We start from the raw sequence: 18,072 nt of genomic DNA, 5'->3' as shown, positions 1-18,072 counted from the left end.
GACTGAAAAAGGTTACAAGAGCTTTGGGAACACTATCCAGGAGTCCTGCCCCTTGTCTGCATTTGTTTGCTTTAGTCAAAAAATGTTGAGGCACTAAAAAAAGATCATCATACACCTGTACTTCTGCTTTAAAAGTGAAGCAGCATACACATTATGTCACAACTGACGTAAAGTCACAGTGTGTTATATAAAGTCACATTATCAGATATGAAGTGACAATTATGGGAAATAAAGTTTGCAACTAACATAGTCACTTTTTGTAAGATATTAAATGAGAAGTATATAAAAAAAATGGTGAGATATAAAGCCAAAATTGTACGAAATAAGAGTTTCAATTGCAAGATATTAAGTCAGAATGCAAGATAAAAAAAAAAATCACAATTGTCAGATATTAAGTTTTGAGCATATTTAGCATTGTGAGATATAAATTCACAATTACAAGAACTAAAGTTGCAATTGAGAAATTAAGTGACATTTTGAGATACGTTGCAATTGTGAGATATAGTCACATATAAATATAAAGTCCTTATTATGAGAAATAAAGTTGCAACTGAGTGATATATAGACATTGTGAGATATAAAGTCATAACTTTGAAAAATATTGCTGAGATCTAAAAAAAAATAAAAAATAAAAAAATCAAGAAATAAACTTGCAAATGCGAGATATCAAGTCACAATTACAAAAAAATAAAAAATAAAATAGAGGCGCAATTGCAAAAGGTAAAAGTCTGGTTGAGCCAGTGTTGCAGAAATGTTGTTACATGTAACCTCTGACCTATTGTTTCTACTAAAGGTGGCTTATAACACACGGCATATAGGCCATTTCTTCATGTATTCTACAGTTAAAATGAGAAGCTGGACTAACAGTGACCTAATAGCTTAAATCTGTGCGTTTGCTGATGAAGAGCACTCGGCACGGCAGTTCGATTTGTGGGAGGCTTACTGTAAAAAAGCAGGAAAAGCCAAGCCCTCCCTGTGAGAGTTGTTTTTCATAGGGCTGTGCGCTATGCGTGTGCTGCCGGGCCAGTTCAGACCTACCTCATGGCAGGCTGGTTAGCATTCCTGTCTCATTCTGAAATTACGTCTCCACTCCTACAGAGATCATCCAGAAGCCTGCTCTAAAAGCACTCATGTCTGTCATGTACAGTACAACACACCCTGCTTGTGCATGCCACATCACTTTTTAGGAATTTTTATATTTATTCCAAAATAATAACTATATAACTATAACAAATTTCATACTTAATGTATATTTTATTTGTTAACTGATCTATTTATGATCAAAGCAATTACAAACCTGATTGCTTACAAAAAACCCTAACAGATCATGTTCTCAAGTCATTTCAAAGTTTAATGTGACCTCATATAAAGTGGTGATATCTAAGTGAGATGTTATTTGCTTTTAGCTAGTTTTAACATCAATAGCTTTATTTATTCATTCAGATGGATTTATGGATGCGGAACTGCAAGTACGAGAAGCAGGTTTTATTACATCAACAGTGTAATAGTTCAATCATAGCGTAATGCAGGCACTGACTTCTTTCATTAGACTTAAAAAAAAAACAAAAAAAAAAACAAAACAAAAAGTGATTCAGACACTTTTCATATTTTGGAATATTTGTTTGCCTCTTCAGAGGAAGCACTCCGATATAGGTTTTCTTACATTTAAATACACATGTTATGGACACAAACTGCCCCAATTCCCAAAACGCCATGCATGCATCTTGTTGCATTTTCATAACAGGTTGTTTATTGAAGCAATGTGTTGTCTGTTGCTATGGCCAACAAGTGGTAATAATCTCATGATCTGACATTAGCATATTTCTCAAACCGCTTTCCTGAGGATAAAAGCTCCATTTAGTGTTCTTTTCAGATTTCAGCACAAAAAAAGAAGACTACTACTTATTTAAAAAATTCACAGTGAGTGTGGAGAGTCCACAGGTGTACAGAAACAGATGAGTGCGATGTGACGTTCAGACCAAAGGAGTGCAGATAAGAATGACAGTGTGGGTTGTGACTTGAAAGCCACATTCAATGATGCTGACAGCTAGTAAGAGAGACAATGATGTGGTCTGTCCGAGCTCATTAAAGGTAAAGGTTAACCGAAGCTATTAAAATGTCTATATATATATATATATATAAGGTTTTCCTGTTAGTCATTATCAGATCAGAATGGCGTTAATAGAGCTAAGGAAATATACTTTTGACTGATCTTTTTTTTCATATAAATGACATGACAATATAAGTATAAAAAATAAACTACCAAACTTTTTTAAAATTACTGAAAATTATTATTATTTGAAAATTATTACTTTTGTTCAGCAAGGGTGCATTAAATTGATCAAAGGTTGCAGTAGATATAAAGACATTTATAATGTTACAACATTTTTAACATAATATTTTTACATTTCCACAAAAATATTAAGCAGCATAAACTTTTAACATTGATGATTATAAGAAATTCTCTTGAAAGAACTGAAAATCCAGCTTTGCAATCACAGAAATAACTTGGGAAGTTGTGGCCTAGTGGTTAGAGAGTTTGACTCCTAACCCTAGGGTTGTGGGTTCGAATCTCAGGCCGTCAATACCATGACTAGGTGCCCTTGAGCAAGGCATCGAACCCCCAACTCCTCCCCGGGCGCCGCAGCATAAATGGCTACCCACTGCTCCGGGTGTGTGTTCCTAGTGTGTGTGTGTGTTCATTGCTCTGTGTGTGTGCACTTTGGATGGGTTAAATGGATTAAAACGGATTCTGAGTATGGGTCACCATACTTGGCTGAATGTCACGTCACTTCCACCTTTGTTTTAAAATATATTAAAATGATCAAATTGTTACAATTCAAATTGTAATAACAAAACAAAAATCGTATTGACCCTAAACTATTTTTATAAATTATTTATAAACCGGATATTATTTTTATTACCTAAGTTTATCAGATATGTCATTAAACAACCATAGACAAGGAAACTAGTCAATTATTAAAATTTGGAAACTGAACCAGAAGCATGTATTAAATTCGTCCAGTTTTCACAATGTTGACCAGTTTTATATTGCAAATCAGTGCAAATATATAGCAAATATTCAACAGATTTAGTCCAGAGCTCTTCCAAACACCGAATTCTGACACAAAATAGCTTCACCAAATAGTATGAAGTATGGGAGTAGACAACCACCATACATGTGGCATAAACCGCAAGCATCATAATGCACTGCTTTAATTTGCTTTCTCTTTGTACCACCCAATAGTGTGTATTTATATGAAACACATAATGTTTAACTCATCTGAAGCAAGCAGCTTCAAGTTTCTATGAAGTTTCTATGAGAGGAAAAACAATTACACAAGCTGTATTGCTGTGTTTTGAGAATTGAGAATATATTAGCAATAAGTAAAAAAAAAAAAAAACATCTTGGTGATGTCTGAACAATCTGGCCCATTCATGCAGCGCATGCCATGCCTGCAGCACGGGGATTTAGACGATCAGCTGAGTGCAGCTTCCACTACAATACAACATTGTTCTCAAACGAAACGTTGCTTGTTTGCCTTCAAACTCTGTTGTGCAGCTTATCAGAGAAGCACAGCTCCAAATCTCCCTCTGAGCTTGCGAACTCAAATCAGTGTGTGTCCATTTCCTACTGCTCACTGTCAAACAAGCACTGCGCTTGCCCAAAAGCTTTCTGAAATGCTGGTTTGTTGCTGTTGCATGTGTAAAAGAACTTTGAACATGAGCTGAGGCAAGAAAGAGAGCAGAACAGGAAAAGGAAGAGATCTTGCACAATTTGAGAATGAACCTGACAGAAAAGTATACTCAATACTCTCTTTAAAAGAGAGTGTAAAACTGTCAAATTGTCTGTGAAATGTCTCTGGAGTGGACCCTTATGTCAAACTTAAAAATGGGTTTTTTACACAAATTATATGACAAAAATCTTTGAAATATGCCACTTCATATTTTTATTTATGTTGACATAAGTTGTGCTTCTTACTACTTCGGTGGAGACCGGAAATTATTATTTTTTCAGTATTCACTGATGAATAAAAAAGCATTTATTTGAAACTTGTTTTATAACAATGTACTGTAAATGTCACTGCCACTTTTGATAAATTTTATAAATAAAAAGATTAATTTCTTCCAAAAAAAAGTATACCTCCAAAAGGCAGTGTATATGAGATTAATAAAAATGTGAAAAATAGATATTCATTTATTTTTCACATTTTTATTTATCTCATATATACATACATGCTGCAAACCTTCAAAACTTGCTATCTACTGTTCCCACAGAAGCGTTTTAATCTCTTTTTCCATGCCTTTCTTGCCTACACATATAAAATACAACTAATTTTGTTTAAAACCCTCCCAGCACTGCTCACCTGCTGATTATATTGTGAAAGCTGTGGTCACAAACAATATAAAATATAACACGTTTGCATTCACGCATATGCTTTTTACTGATTGACCCAGTAGATTTGTGCACACACTGCTTTCTGGTACATAACAGCTCAACCTTCTTATTTGCTTTTAATAGATCAGTGGTTTTTGGCTTGCCACTGGAAGGCCTGAAACCACAATAAATCACCCTGATAATCATCGACTTTTTTACTTACTAAGCCCTGGGAGAGATACATACTTCTCACTTTTGCAAGTCACTCATGCAAAACAACTGATGCCTGTGGCTATGTAAACTAAATGGATTAGAAAGCATGTAGCGAACATAAATTACACTTACTTACCTATATAGAGAGAGGAGTCCTTCTTCTGCACATGATCGTCTATGTAAGACACACCTAGGGGCTGAACAGGTGTGGCACCAATACCCAGCAGCATCTGGGCCCCAATCAGAAGCAGGTACATCATGTTGGTGTTGGCTTTACTACCACACGGTTCATCAGCATTCGAGGTGTTGGAGCACACGTCTCGCCCCAGATCCTTGCTCCAAGAGTCTGTGATCGTGTACTGACTGGCGAGGAATTCTGGTAACGCAGACAGCAGTGCTCCCAAAGCCATGACAATGCCTCCACAGCCAATTAACCGAGGGCGGTGGGCTTTAGCACCAAAATAACTAACGAAGAGAATGAGCACCAGGTTGCCGATCTCAAAGCTGCTGGCGATGACGCCCACATCAGCGCTCTGAAGATTGAAGCGCCGCTCCAGCGTGGTCAGCACGCTCACCTAAGAGATAAACATAGCAGAAGAATTACTGTAATGGAAATTTAAAATAGTTGTAGGTACAATATCACCATTTCACATTTAAAACCGGATGACTGTTTCAGCACAGGTTAGTGTTCAGGCAGAGTGATGTCAAAATTCTGTAAAAAAACAAACAAACAAAAAACTGGTAAAACAATAATTTTGCGAAATATTATTACAATTTAAAATTATTGTTTTATATTTGTATATGTTTTAAAAAATATATTTTTTCCCCTGGTGGCAAAGCTTTGTTAAATTCACATTATCTTTCAGAAATCATTCTAATATGCTGATTTGGAGCTCCAGAAACATTTATTATTTTTATCAATCGACAGTTGTGCTGCTTAATATTTTTGTGTAACATTGTAGGCCTAAATGTCTTTATTCTCACTTTTGATAAATGTAATGTATCCTTTCTAAATAAAAGAATTAATTAATTTCTTAAAAGCAGACAAACTAAAATTTTGACTAATATAGCTCTATTTTTGTCATCATACAGAAGTCAAATTCGACTCTAAACAATAAAATACCGAATGTAATCTAACCTGAGAGTCATCTTGGAGAGGTAATGTGTGACAATAAAGATCAGCAGAAAAGTTCAAAGAGGGGAGCTGTCTTGTCTTTTGCTACTATTTACCCAAGATGAGGAAATGGGATAGATTCAGTAATGGATCAAGGAAATGGGCATGTCAGCTTAAAGTAATCAAATCCCCAGTCAAACCAAACACATCTATTCTAAACCCATGTCAAAGAAGAGAACTAATGACCCAGAAAAATTAATCATTTTGCTAAATCCTTTCAATTTGTGAAAACATCAGCATGCAACTTGTCACACATTCATTATCAAGGCTTACGACAAAAATAGCTGGTGAAAGTGAAAAAATGCCACCAGGCAGCCTTGATGAAGAATCACGGGATTTTAATGAAGCAGCTTTGAGCTGGAGCAACACAAATACGGCATGGCTGTAAAAACAGCATGTTATTGAGGACACGCTCTTTACTATAATCCTATTTCTCTAGAGCAGGCCTCTCTCAGATGCTGCGTAGTGATCTTTGCAAATCTCTCCATGCTACATTACAGAACAGACTGGATCATTTTGATTTGATAAACAATATAATATGCATGAATTCTCTCGATTAGCTACATACACAGTTCTCTGGAATACTTGATTCTGATTGGTCAATCGTGGCATCAAGCAACAATGTGTTTACACAGAAAATATTTAGATTTATGGCCAGTAAATTCACTATTTTACAAGGAAACATAACAATGCTTTCTCTTTTCATATAAACGGATGTTGGAATAGATGTCACCATTTTGAGGGTGTGTATAGACAGATAGATTTACAGCTAAAATGAATATCACATGTCCATATAGCATCAACAGTACATGCACTTGATGATGGTTTTTACCACTCTATCCAGCCTCTTGGTGAATCATGGTGATTCTAGCATCAGCTGAACTTCTGAATATTACTTGTCAATGGATGGATTAATATAATTGTTCAATGTGAAAAACACAATTTCTTTTACTGATTCATCTATATACTGTGCAGAGGAAGATTATTCCTAAACAGTTCAAATGCATGTTGTGAGTAACGAGTTTATTGTGAGCTTTAAACAGAGCAGTGATGTTGCTGTTACATTTTAACTGTCTGATAACTCAGTTTGCTTTAACTCAATTTCCTGTGGTTAGCTTGGTGCCATTTAATTGGAAAGTACCTTGGACAGTCTGGCAAACTGCTCTGTTCTGTGCAGAACTGTTGACTGTGGCACATTTGCAGTCTGCTAGAAGCCTGACTTAAAAGTGTCTTGTGTTTCAGATAGTAATATGAAACATGCAAAACACTTCTCACTCCCTTACTGTTAAACTATTGGTATATGGCTTTGATAAACTGCAAGAAACACAGTACTGTTCATTTATATACTGGAAGCACAATTTGAATATCAAAGCTACTTGGTCAATGTCTATAATCATCCTTTACACTTTCTATCAAAAAGGTGTCTGTGTTCATGTGAGTGTGTGCCTAAATTCATGAATTCATCTAAATTTATGAAATAATAAGAGATTATATCTTACCAACAACATTTACACTGTGCCAGTAGAGTACTATTTTAAAGGGGTCATATGATGCTTTTTCAAAAAAGATCATTATTTTGTGTATTTGGTGTAAAATAATATTTTGACGTGCTTTAATGTTCAAAAAACACATAATTTTTCAAATACGGTACATTATTTTAGGTCCTTTATGCGCCGCCTCTCTCAAACGCTTAGTTTTCTACTAAGTCCCTCCTTCTGACAAGCGCAGTCTGCCCTGATTGGTTAACTGACCTAGTGCATTGTGATTGACCGAACACCACAAGCACTTGTCGGAAATGTAACACACCTTTTTCCATAATCACAAGCTTTATAAACGTAAAATACAGTTAATAATGTCCTAAGTTTTAACATTAGTTCAAGCCCAAAAGGGGAACAGAGTTGCGTGACAGACACAGTGATGAAGCTTGTACGTGTTTGCAATACACAAGCCACGGACGGTTAAGACAGCTGACTCCACTGTGTGACCCTTTCTGTCTCTCTCTCTCTCACACGCGCGCTCACACACATGACATGCAAAACTCGTTTAAACTGGCAATAGCAAATACTTCAACTAATAACAAAACATACTTACAGTAGCTGATTCAGAAGCGCCAGATTGTCATAGCAAAGTCAGAATGACCTCCTCTCCTAGGTGCACGAAACGGTCATACATAAAATACGTTGCTGTTCTGTTGTAAGTAATCTTTAAGATTCCTAAATGCATCTACTTTCTGCAGGCCAAATAAAGTGCTTTTGCTTAGATACACACAGCATCTCCCTGACATGACTGCTTCAACACTGCAGTTACTGAAACCACACTTTCTTTCTTTCTTTGCTTGAACATTTGGGTGGCATTACGCAAATATTTCAACATAGTGACGTAGACATGTGGGGGCATGTTTGAGGGTGGGCACCATTTGGGGGGGGGGGGGGGGGGGTTGCCGAGTCTTAACCTTTGATAAAGAATATCTCTATGGTTTTGAGACTTTAGTCTTTGCTTTACTTCAGGGATCTCATCTATATATGAAAACTTGAAATCGCATCATATGACCCTTTTAAGATCTGGCCTAAAATATCCAATAAAAAGCATATGCATATTGTAATCCCAGAGTCATCTCAATATTAATATAAGAGCTCATATTTTCAAGTGACAAACATGGAAACAGGATTTAAGTTTTATCACAGATACATAACTAAACAGTAAGCTTTAAACCTTCTTGTTCCAAAAACACAAATTGAAGTTTTTCTTAAACCCCGGTTTAAGAAACGTATATGAGACAGAGGCAATAAAATTATCTGCATCCCTGAAGGCTATTTCACATCGTACACATAAGAAGCGATATATATATATATAGTCAAAAGTTTGAAAACATTGTGATTTTTTTTAAATAAGATCTGTGGATAACAGAAGCTCAAGATGGAACAAGAAGGTTTAAAGCTTACTGTTTAGTTTAGTTGGGATTACAATATGCATATGCTTTTTATTGGATATTTTAGGCCAGATCTTAAAAGGGTCATATGATGCGATTTCAAGTTTTCATATATAGATGAGATCCCTGAAGTAAAGCAAAGACTAAAGTCTCAAAACCATAGAGATATTCTTTATCAAAGGTTAAGATTCGGCAACCCCCATCCCCCCCCCCCCCCCGCCAAAATGGTGCCCACCCTCAAACATGCCCCCACATGTCTACGTCACTATGTTGAAATATTTGCGTAATGCCACCCAAATGTTCAAGCAAAGAAAGAAAGAAAGTGCGGTTTTAGTAACTGCAGTGTTGAAGCAGTCATGTCAGGGAGATGCTGTGTGTATCTAAGCAAAAGCACTTTATTTGGCCTGCAGAAAGTAGATGCATTTAGGAATCTTAAAGATTACTTACAACAGAACAGCAACGTATTTTATGTATGACCGTTTCGTGCACCTAGGAGAGGAGGTCATTCTGACTTTGCTATGACAATCTGGCGCTTCTGAATCAGCTACTGTAAGTATGTTTTGTTATTAGTTGAAGTATTTGCTATTGCCAGTTTAAACAAGTTTTGCATGTCGTGTGTGTGTGTGTGTGTGAGCGCGCGTGTGAGAGAGAGAGAGAGACAGAAAGGGTCACACAGTGGAGTCAGCTGTCTTAACCGTCCGTGGCTTGTGTATTGCAAACACGTACAAGCTTCATCACTGTGTCTGTCACGCAACTCTGTTCCCCTTTTGGGCTTGAACTAATGTTAAAACTTAGGACATTATTAACTGTATTTTACGTTTATAAAGCTTGTGATTATGGAAAAAGGTGTGTTACATTTCCGACAAGTGCTTGTGGTGTTCGGTCAATCACAATGCACTGGGTCAGTTAGCCAATCAGAGCAGACTGCGCTTGTCAGAAGGAGGGACTTAGTAGAAAACTAAGCGTTTGAGAGAGGCGGCGCATAAAGGACCTAAAATAATGTACCGTATTTGAAAAATATTGTGTTTTATAGTCAAAAGTTTGAAAACATTGTGATTTTTTTTTAAATAAGATCTGTGGATAACAGAAGCTCAAGATATTTTTATGTTTTATTCTAGGAGTAAAAAAGCTCAGGCCTGGGCCAAAACATAGGAAACTGACACAATGCAAAGAAATAAGAATGACGTGTCTTACAGGCCAATAATTCAGTCTGTGAAATAAGGTCTGTGGTTAACACAAGCTCAATATATTTTCACATTTTATTTTTATGATATATACGGTATTGCATCAGTAACACTGCCTTATGTTTTTAAAGCTGTTACTTATCTTGAAAAAGGCAGTTGCTTACAAGTGGCTGAGTAAGCAATAAGGTACAAGAGGCTGTGCTGTATGAATAAGCCTGCTTCATCTCGTGCCTAACAACACCCTTCATCCGTGACTAATTCACAAAATAGCATGCCTCGAGTACTTTACTGCTTTAATAAAATAGTTACCACACAATACAAATATTAAAGCCAAAATGTATTGATATTAGGGCTGGTAATTTAACACGTTAATTAGATGAATTAATTATGGAGAAAAATAATGCGTTAAAATTATTAACACATTTAACGCACTTGCCCCACCCCAGACCTATGGGGATCATCTGGCATTTCATAAAGTCGATTGATAACTAATATGAGGCAGAGCAACAACTTACTGCCTGATTGCGCCTAGAGAATATACCTAAAATTCAAGATATGGGGCAAAATGCCAATCTTTGAAATTTTGTCTCATATTTACATCACATAGTTAAGAAATATGACACAAGTAGGCTAAGTGTTATATCACACGAGAGCAAGTGTGATACTCATCTTACACAACAGTTCATTAAGAAGTTAATATTGTGTTATTTTAGACACAATGTTGTCTATTTTGCAAAATTTTGACAACCAAAATATAAAGACAAATCAGAACTGTTAATCCCCGAGCAACCCAAAGCTGCATCTCATTTCTTAATCCATGTTTTGAATGAATTTGGTGAACCATTTGGCACATTGTACCATTGGCCATAGTCGCGTTGGCTTTGAAGTGGCGCTGCACAGACCGATCAGTGTTTGACATCAAAGTACCGCGAGAGCGATTCAAAAGCACAAGTAGCCGTATCCTCTCTAAGCTCTCACAGTTCCTTGATGTCACACACCGATCGGTCTGATGGTGATGATCCGCCTCAAGTCGAAAAAGCCTAATGATTCAATGAACCATTCATAAAGAACCATTTACTTCACTCCTGAATGAATCAGCCATTTGAAAGAATCAAATGAATGAATAAATGACTCGATGACGTAATCATTAAGACATTTATCACCACCTACTGGCAATTTTAGTTTATTATTTAGAGTATCATTTCATTAAAGAAATAATTTAATATTTTCATAGAAATAATAATTAACATAAGACAATAAATGATTAAAGTTATAGTTCACCCAACCAAAAATGACAATTCTGTCATTAACTCACATGGTCCAAAAGAGCGTATGTAATAAATTGTATCAAACTAAATATTTCTTGCTGAACCTACTTTTTGTAATCTCTGTTTGATGCTTTACAAAACAATGACTTTAAATTATCTTCTCAGAGTAATTTCTCCAAATTTGATGTGCGATTAATTAGATTAATCACCATATCATGTAATAAATTAGATTAGATAGAAAATATATCGCTTACCAGCCCTAATTGATATGCAAATTACTTTGAAGTAAATGTGCGTGCTTGAGAATTATTCACACGGACTCTGCTCAATTGCAAAGCCCAAAGACATGTGCCTGCCTAGTTTTGTACGGAAGCATGACGGAAGGATGGAACTGGTCACATTCCCAGTCTCCTTCCACTTTCTGCCTACCTCAGAGTCTCTGCCAATCCGCTGAAACCTGTTGACTGAATAGCTGGGTCTCTCCGTATACATCATTGCCCGTGACACAGCGATAGGTTACAGAGACTACCACCTTAGTGCCAAGACACATTCAACATGCCAGTAGCATAAAGTAATGCCAAATATCTGTTAACTCCACATTGACGTTACTCACACCCATTGCCCTCTAATCGCTCAGCATTAAACCACATTATTAGAAAGACAATGAATAACTGAACAAAGAGAAAAAAATGTCTATCATGCTATTGTTGAGTCAAGCTGAAATTTCATAATAATGACAAATTCCTGAGTGCAGCACAACAAGTCTGTATCATTCAAGAGTGTAATGGTTTCTAGAACAAGTGCGCTATCAGGCATGCTCCAGAAATCTGTGTTTGATTTCCAACATGACAGAGACTCTGCATTGCCTTATCAGTATGACAGGATACAGAAAAACATTAGTACTTACACTTTCCATGGTTTCAACAAAAAGAGGGTGGACAGGTAGAAAACAGTAATGATATTTCACAAAGTAATTCCTTTGGGTACTGTGCAAATCTCTTTTATTGATTTTAAACTAGTGTTATGTAGTAATAATGTTCTTTCAAGCAATTTACGGTAGTAGACTTTACCAGAGGGAGAATCAAAACAATCTATTTGTTTAAGAAATATTGTTTAAAAGAATAATATTCAATTCAATAATGAAAAGAAATAAATGACTGGCTGTTCCCACTGCTAACCGCTTCCATCACAACATTTCAAAAGACAATGTGACAGTAAGATAAATGAAAGATGTCAATTACGGTATCAGCCCATTTTTTGCGGACAGGCGGAAATTGATTTTGAATCCTGCACCACAAAAAATAAAATAAATAAATAAATAAAATACTCCTAAAGAAACTGAAGTAGTATATTTTTTCTTCTGTATACTGTTATGTATATCTGAGTTTAACAGACTATCGAAAAAGAAAAATGTGGAGTGGGGACATGGATCTATGCATCAGTTATTGATGGGATTTTGAGATTTGGCCTCTGCACTCAAAAGTGGACACAGATGAATAGAAAGTTGCAGAGATTATGTAATGTTTGTAGGCCAACACCCGGAAACAAATTAGCATTTCATTTTAGCATTTCTGGTTCTATCATCCTGAAGTCATCATTTCAAATGCTTGATATAAGATCTGTGGTTAACAGAAGCTTAATATATATATATATTTATGTTTTATTGTTAAGTAAATTATGTTGATATGTTAAGTTAAAAATTAACATTCACTCCCCTCACCGACAATTCCTGCTGGGATACAAGTCCGACTCTCTAACCATAAGGCCATGAGGTCCCACTGAGTAAATGGTAAAACTGTTTGCACCACAAACCAGTGTGTTCGTAATTGAGATAATACATTAAAATAACATGATAAGACACACTAGTCTGCAATATTAAGCAGCAAAACTAGCTATTATTTGTACAGCTAAAAATAACTGGAAGCGAATGATACCGGAAGCCTCGCACATTCAATTTACAACTGGCCACACCCGCTCTTATGGGAAAAATAAGGTGGATATGAGATTTTCACACACATACATACATCTGCTTATCTCTCAGCATGAGAAAGCATCTGTTTCCCGTCTTTTAGTTTAAAACAGACTGATTCACAGCACAGCACATGTTTGTAAGCGTCATTACAATATAAACTGATGGACATATTGTACCATACCTGAAACAGAAAACTAATAAATACAGTAATATTCACTATGCACTTCAGAAACTGTACATGTACACATCAACGTATCTCCCGCATGAGATGAGTTTCTTTGACGGGGAGGGGCGTGGCCTCTATTTTAAATGTGAACAACGCAACATAACGCCAGAAGGGATCACTCATAATTCATTACATAAATAATAAACAGTTAATTTTGCTAAAATACTGTAGATAATAATACATGGGTGGTTGATAAGGGTGCTGCAAAGTGATACACAGAACCATAAGGGGAAAAGTTCATAGCCGTGCTTTATCATGAAATAAACACAGCTGTTGACCAATCAGAATAAAGGACTGGAACTAACCATTTTATAAATGGGAATACAGAGGTTGTCAGGGATATTACACATCATCACGCCGAACAGGAAAACTCATGTACTCACTATAGTCCACTTTTCACTGATTTGTTGTGTTTATAATCAAGCTCTTGCAAAATATTTGAATTCAAGAATCATAAACTTTTGTTGACCACAGAGCTTATTTTATGTAATAGTCCTAAAGCCAATAGTAAAATTCTTTACCTTTACTGGCTTTTTGTCGAAGGAACCAGGGTGATAAGTTACAGGTGGACCAACAAAACTATCATCACTGAAACACTAGCTTGTGCATGTCACTAGCGAGAAATACAACACTGTAAGGTCCGGGAAAGGTAAAAATGATGGCATATGACGTATGCATGGATGAATCATTCCATTTAAGATTTATACTGTTGCATTTAGAAAATGGAAAGGGTGAATTTTCATTTCTGGCCTTTAGGTATATTACCTATAAAAAGACTACAATGTTTTACATCACTCATAAACTGACCTTTTGAGACTGCTGCATTTGAAGCTCAGCCTAATATTACTTATTTGCTTTTATCTTATTGACACAGGTAAAATCTCACATGAGCAATAAGGCGGTCATTAATACACGTCATACAGCCATCTACATGTTTCTGCTTAGTACTGCATTTAAATACAAGCGAATTGAGCAGGCACAAAGTAAAGAGTTGAGGTTAGATGAACCATATTTGTTTGGTTATGTCACGTGACACGTCTGCCAAATGAAATTTGCATACACTGTCCCTGCATTTTTGCATCACATTCAGTGTACTCAAAGGGGTCATGAACTATTTACACATATAGAAACATCCTAAATGGTCATAAAAACATCCTGTAAGTTTCCGAACTCAAAACTTTCCTGTTAGTCTAAAAACAGCTTATATTGAAGCCACTCTGCTGAAACTATAGGTTGTGGAATGTGCCACTTTATGACGTAACAGTATGGTTAAACCCTGCCTCCGCAGAAGAAGATGAACGCCTGTTTCGACATCTCTGCAGCATCCATATATGAAAGATGTAGACTGTCAAACATACACAACCATCAGCCAATCATAGCAGTGGGTGTTTACGTCCGAGTCAACAATCCTTTACACCTATTTTCCGATGAGGGGGGTCAAAACAGGACAAAAAAGCGCATTACTTCTAAATTATGATGTAAAAATCTTGATAACATTATAAGTGGACCTCAGAGAACAGTACAAAATAATCAAAAGGCAGTTCATGGCACTTTAAATATATGCATATTGAAAGCTATACAAAGATGTGCACAAGTTGTGTGTGCTTACAGAGATTAAATAAAGACACTGGCTCTTTTAGCTCATCGGGGAAGTCCAGACTGCCTAGAGTCAAGCTCAGGGCTGAGGCTAAACATAGGAAACTGACACAATGCCCAGGAATGAGTTTGATGTCTGAAGCAAGCCACTGAGTCAGTCTGTGAAGTAGGGTGGAGAGACTCCTTCTCCAAATGGACAATTACAGCTGCTTCTGGGATAATCTAATTTTAAAAATGTAAATGCCACATGGCCTGTGTGCTGCTAAAATATATTATATTTTTAACCTTGAACAAATAAAGGTGTATTTGAACATAATATTGTCATGTGAGAATACTGATATTGTGATCTGTGTATAAATAACCCAATGACCTAGACATTAAACAAGCACTCTGAGTATACAAACTTCTACCATTTCACACAAATGTTTTCTTAATAAGACATATTTGGAAATAGTTTGAAGCATTTTGATGGTGTGTTAATGGAAAAACCCTAGGGAGGATAAGTTTAGTTTAACGCTGTATCTATCTGTCAAAATAAATCTGGGCAATCTCTACATCTTCCAGTCCCACATTTTCTTTTTTTTTATGACAAAGTTGTGTTGATTTGGTTTCCGAACATCAGAATTTCCATAAGCTGGAACCAAATCCAGTCCACAACAAGTGTACTCCTTTGAGACTGTTCCCATGATGTATTGTGGCTTTCTGGAACAGAGAAAATTATTGTTTCCTTCCCAAATATGGTCTGAGCACACACAGACATCAGAGACGTCCCAAGGGTATGGAGGACATGGCTGGACAAATCTCTTCCTTATCAAAGATGCTATATAGAGTAGTATTCAACTCTATAAAAAAGATGAAGACTTTGATATTCTGGCTTCCTGTAATTGTCTACATTGTCTACATTCAAAATATTGAATGAATGAATACTGAAATATTGAATGACAAAAACTAGAATTGACAATCTTACATGTTTGCTAAAATAAGGATAAGACTTTGACATGCTCTCTTTGTGTAAACATTAAAGAGGTTATCATCAAAAATATCTCTCAGATATCTAAATTATATTGTTCTTGTCCTGGATTTTTAGTAGCATACATTATATATTTTTCCTGCATAGCAACACTTGTTTTGTTAGGAAATAATAAAACATTTTTAATACTTTTCGTTATGCTGTATTTTTTATATATAAAAACAACCTGTGAACTACTGTATGCCTATTATGAAGTGTCTACATAATTTAAGGTACCATATATATATATATATATATATATATATATATATATATATATATATATATATATATATATATATATATATATATATATATATATATATATATATATATATGAAGGGTACATTAAACCCTTAATATTCAAGAGATTATCGTCAAATATATCTCTTAGATATCTAAAATATTTCCTCTTGTCCCGTATTCTGCATCCTTATTTTTCTTTCTCTGTCGCTGCAGCAGGTCTCTCTCCTAAGCGACCTAGTGCGAGAAATGTAAAACCAGGAGTGGATCTCGAGAAGAGGGATTACAGAACGTACTGAACGGGGACGGGAAATCTCTGTTGCTCCGTTCCACTTATACGCGGTTCCCGACTGGCTTAAATCCGTTCAGTAGCCTACTGGTCACTCACAAAGCTCCATGCTGTTGGCTTTTAATGAAACTATTTTCGTTGGTGTTGGAGGAATATCCAAACGAACATTTGTCTGAAGTACGTTTTCTATATTAATTATATTTTAAAAGAACTGCTGAATAAAAGCAATAACACACACTCGCTATATCGCCGAATTAGGCTACAGTAATGCTGATAAAGAGTCCAACGGTACTTTTGCTCGTGTTATATTGATGAAGATATAAAATGACTGATGTACGGTTATCTGTCATAGACATGTAGCCTAGCTACTGGCCCACAGCTTACTTATTTCTCAGAGCCTGACAGCTATAATCTCTTCTTATCTGCAGAGTCTGTTTAGGCAGCTGCTTCATTGCATGCACACTCGGTGATGTTCACTTCTTTTCACCTATATTCTTCTTCTTTGTACTTAGGGCATGGCATGTTATAGAGTGAATGATTGAGGATCATTATATGATTATGTCACTCACACCCGTGTCACGTTTCTTGCCATGCACTACGTTGCACTCGTGCAGGAAGGTTGAAGAAAAGGAATAGGCTAGCGCAAACCAAATGAGCAAAACCTCGAGGCAAATAAGTTTAGGAAGGTCTATAAAAACAGACAGTGATTTCCAGAGCCTTAAGTGTAAAACTAATCTGAAACAAAAAGAAAAGCATCGCTTTACTTACCAAGTATGCGCCCACTGTGCCCTGCGCCAACATCAGAGCACATTCCGCCACTAAAAATATCTTAATATTTGAGAAACATGAGGGCTTTTTCTTCATATCATCCCGCGCTGGGTCCTCGGAGCTTCTCTGCTTTTTCACCTGCATCCTGAGCAATCCAACAGCCTAGAAACGCAGATATAAACTATTGTAAACTGAGAATAAACGCTAAATCAAGCGTGTCTTTATGTCTCTAGCACTGACTGTTGTTGACTGTTGTTGACTGTTGTTGACAGTCAGATTCCGCGCCGTGTGACAGCTTGTAGACTTTTCATTGAAACTCCGCCGATGAATGAAGCCAAACTAAACACTTCTCCTGTGCACTCTATCGCAATAAAGGAGGATAAAACGTCGCTGGTTTTTACTCCAAACATCTTTCTTTCCCTCTGAGACTGTCCGAGTTCCCGTCGTGTTAGTGTTTGCTCGTATCCCGTCACCATCGCTCTTGTCCGCAGGCTTGATTCTCCGCCTCGGTCAGTATGACTACTAGGACTGATATGTGAGCGCTTCTACTGGAAAGCTGTCTTGTCCAGTAGCGACACGTACACAATCTCGGTAGAGGCGCTGTGCGGCAGGCATCGTAAGCTGAATGCTTTACCGACTACGGTAATCAAAATACTTTAAATATACTTTAAAATAATTAAATAATTTCTCAGTAGGTTTCTGGGTGTAACGTTATTCGGTTCGTTTCACGCAAAACAACACTGGCTTTTGACTCCCATAGCATGTAGTAATGCGTCTGAAATAAAAAACAAGATTGTAATAAATTTTTGATGCCTAAATACAT

The 18,072-nt window shown here is 36.4% G+C and overlaps 1 protein-coding gene across 1 annotated transcript in view; it reads right to left on the bottom strand.

Annotated features, from left to right (window-relative positions):
- The window catches only part of LOC132156087 (solute carrier organic anion transporter family member 3A1-like), a 42,484-nt gene extending 24,720 nt beyond the window's left edge, over positions 1–17,764 (bottom strand). The window contains exons 1-2 of the mRNA XM_059564924.1: positions 17,250–17,764; positions 4,728–5,166 (exon numbers count right to left, since the gene is read on the bottom strand). Coding sequence (XP_059420907.1) covers positions 4,728–5,166; positions 17,250–17,393 — 583 coding nt within the window. The 5' untranslated portion in view covers positions 17,394–17,764. The remainder of the gene's footprint in view (positions 1–4,727; positions 5,167–17,249) is intronic.
- Between the last annotated feature and the right edge of the window lie 308 nt (positions 17,765–18,072).

Source organism: Carassius carassius, chromosome 13, assembly GCF_963082965.1.
Source record: "Carassius carassius chromosome 13, fCarCar2.1, whole genome shotgun sequence".
NCBI classification, from domain to species: domain Eukaryota; kingdom Metazoa; phylum Chordata; class Actinopteri; order Cypriniformes; family Cyprinidae; genus Carassius; species Carassius carassius.
Note: the sequence above shows the minus strand (reverse complement) of the source record. Positions and strands in the feature narration are given on the sequence as shown.